Here is a 3,319-nt window from a genome sequence, read left to right on the forward strand (position 1 = left end):
TAGTTTTAAACTGTTGGTTTATTTGATCTTCTATTGGTGTTCAACACTGACCATGCCATGCTACATATACGTGCCGTATTCATGGCATTGTCACTGTGTAGTGCATTATAACGTTTAATAAGTGTGCCTAAAAAAATAATGTGGACTTTCTGTGATGTATTGCTAAAAAAAACATTAAAGATGGTTTTAAAAAATTTACTGTCAGGCAGGTGAGTCTATGGATAATGGGCACAGTTTACAGGATGATCTACGGGGATTCCATATTTCGAAGGTCTTTTGACTAATATTTAATAAGAGGGCAAAAACAGGACATTTAAGTACCGATTCCTCTGCACTATGAAGGTGCTTGAGAGAACACAAGTCAGTATCCCACTTTTGCACAGTGCTTTCCCAGCATGAAGTCCCTTTCAAAGTTGACCCCCAATTTTAGCATTTATGTGGAGAGTGCAGAGAGGCCTTCGGACCCTAGTGCTTTCTACAAGATCACAGGTCTCAAGCGAGGAAGCCAGGATTAGAGTTAGAAAGCCAACTACTTAAAGTACAACAATATCTCAACTATAAATAAACAATAAAGAGGCAGGAGTGGGATTGGAAATCTAGGGTGGCAGCACGTTCCTACACTGCAGCATGCTCATAGACAGCAACGTGTTATCTTGCGTGGTCACTTGCCACACTGTACCACATCCTGTTTTTTTGTTGTTGTTTGGATTTACTGCCCTGCCCACATAGGGATCTTTAAAACACTTCAGTAAAAAATTACACAACTCCAGTGTCCTAAATATAACAAAATGTATGCATTAAAGGGACACACAGGCAAAGTATAACAGCATCACAGGTGGGAACTAAATACATCTTCTTGCCCTCAGTGGGCTGTACCAAAACACCGAGACATAAGTCTAATTGCCTCTGATGCTCAAATGTCCTGACCTCTTCAGCTGAAGGCCCATATGCTATGAGCACCAGGGTGTAGCTGTGTAATTCTTGTAATATCTTCCTTGGTTATAAGGGTGCCAGGAGGAGTCTTCTGACGAAAGCCACAGGACCCTTGCACAGAGGTTGGTTGGGAGATTACAGGCTTCTCCACAAGCAGGTGCTGGAAGGCTAGTGCAGCTAGGACAGTAAGTCACATATCAGGTGTGCCTGGAGTGTGACAGACACAGCCCTATCATTACAAAAGAACTACTGCTTGTTATATTCCTCAGTGGTCTAGAGCCCAGTCCACCTGTTAGTCATTCAAAGTGCACCACAAACCAACACTCTTATAACCATGCCTAACAAACTGAGTGTCTACTTACTCGTCCTCCTAGAATGTGCTCTGGGGCTTAGAGACTGATCACCCTATGAGTCTGATAACATTAAAAGTGCACTACAAGCAACAGTCTACGACCCATGTGTAACAAATTGAGTAGTTACTTACTCATCCTCCCAGAAAGTGCTTTGGGGCCTTGTGTGGGGTAAGACCACGTTTTACAATTACTACAATACAATATAGGCATCCAGACCTGGGGCACTATAGAAAATTAATGTACACTCGTTCAGCATTGTTGGCTTTTTTCCCATTGCAGAGATAGTTTGCAATCATCTCGTTGACTGTTATAAAATGATCTGTAGATTTCAAGTATTGCAGCAATAATTCATCTGTAACATGGGCATTCTTCTCCTTAAATTGGCCAAGGTGCTTGCTCAGTACCCCACGAATCTCCTTTGGCTTCTCTTGTACTCCGAAAACAATGACCAGGCCTGTGCAATTCAGCCCAATGGAGGAACAGAAATCCAGTAGCTTCTCATACCTAGTTTTGCTGGCATCCTCCAGGCTGGTGATGGCCCTCTCCAAAATACGCTCATAAGGGTCCTCGTCCATCTCAGTGGGTTGGCATGCCTGGCATAGTTGCACCGTCTGCACAGCAATCTGGAAGTGGGTGTTCTTGGTGTTACCTGTCAGAGTCCAGACCCAGTCCACGCCAAGCAGAACCTCCTGCTGCTTGTTCATCCTAGAGGTGGCTATGCGATCCTCCATGCCCTTCTCCTGGCAGAACTGGATGAAGCTCATCAGGAATATCTCGTTCAGCGTCCTGGTGCTGACTCGCAGCTTCTGCTCCGGGTCCTTGAAGCCCAGGTAGGCCTTGACCTGCTCAGAAGCATGGATTAGTGCTTGGGTGAAAACCTCGCATACCACATCTGGCTTGTTGTCCACCATGAACATCAATGTTTGATTTTGTCCCATCCTGGGAATGTGCAATGTTCCTGTGTGGTATTAGCGATATTCAAGGCTCCTTTGGAGAAAGCAGTCACCAGTCTTCAGGCCCAGAACTGCTTAAGTTTAGGCTTCAAGCCCATGGTTTTTAAGGTGCACTAGGCTTGGAAGAATTTCATCACACCACGTGTACGTTGGTCCAGAGTTTTTGAAACTGCACTCAGACGGATGGCCAATATTCTAGAAGTGCACAGAGCTTCGGGATCAAATTACCATGGTGGGCCAAGTTCTCGTGGTACTCAAAGGCACCAGGCGTCGGCGACTCCTCACGTGTGCACCTGCCTTCACGAGTCCCACAATCCCAGCACCGTACCTTCAGTCTAGGAGTGATCCCCGGCGCGGCCCACAGGCTTCAACAATGAGAGGTCCGAACAGCGCCGGCGCTCGTTTCAGGCCTTCTGGTTTCCAGATAAAGCACGTCCGCTGGCCTCGCCCTCTGGCGCTGACGCTGTGCCCGGACTGATTTCCTGGTTTGCGCTGCAAATAGATACACATCAGACTTGTCAGACGGCCCCTTCGCTGATTGGCGCATTCGTACCTGTAGACGTCTATAAGAAGAGGCTATCCAGGAAGTGGATGGGAGTAGCTTTTGTGTGGGGGAGGTCTCGGTGTCACCTGAACACAGGAAAGTTTTGTCTATGTACGCAAAAGAAAGGCCTCGCCCAAAGGGCTGGATGTTTCGAGCAGGTGCGGCCGGGCTTTCGGTTCTGCAGCAGTGTTAATTTGTTCTCAGAACATTTTAAGGCAGATTAAAGGACCGACTCGAAAGTGGTGAGCGAGTTACACTTTACTGTCTAAGGTGAGGCATTTTATAAATATGATAGCACAAAAAAGAAAAAAAAATCACGTCCATTGTTGCACCCTAGAAAGCTCTCTTTTGTACTGTACAGGCGTCCTTGTTACCTACACATTGCTGTCTCAATTTACACTAATTGGTCTCAGTTCACCGTACTTTCTTGGCAGTTACTTAGTCTACCATTTTTTAGGGTCGAGTCTGCGTCGCATGGGCTCGCGCATGCGTATCGCTAGCGAGACGCTTTAGGTATTAGAAAAGGTCTCTGAGCC

General features: G+C 46.2%; 1 protein-coding gene across 1 annotated transcript; it reads right to left on the reverse strand.

The window, feature by feature from the left end:
* LOC138300106 (rab15 effector protein-like) lies at positions 1-2,780 on the reverse strand. The gene has a single exon (XM_069239015.1). The coding sequence runs from the start codon at positions 2,222-2,224 to the stop codon at positions 1,511-1,513; it is 714 nt and encodes a 237-aa protein (XP_069095116.1). The 5' UTR covers positions 2,225-2,780; the 3' UTR covers positions 1-1,510.
* Between the last annotated feature and the right edge of the window lie 539 nt (positions 2,781-3,319).

This window comes from Pleurodeles waltl, chromosome 6 (genome assembly GCF_031143425.1).
Source record: "Pleurodeles waltl isolate 20211129_DDA chromosome 6, aPleWal1.hap1.20221129, whole genome shotgun sequence".
Classification (NCBI taxonomy): domain Eukaryota; kingdom Metazoa; phylum Chordata; class Amphibia; order Caudata; family Salamandridae; genus Pleurodeles; species Pleurodeles waltl.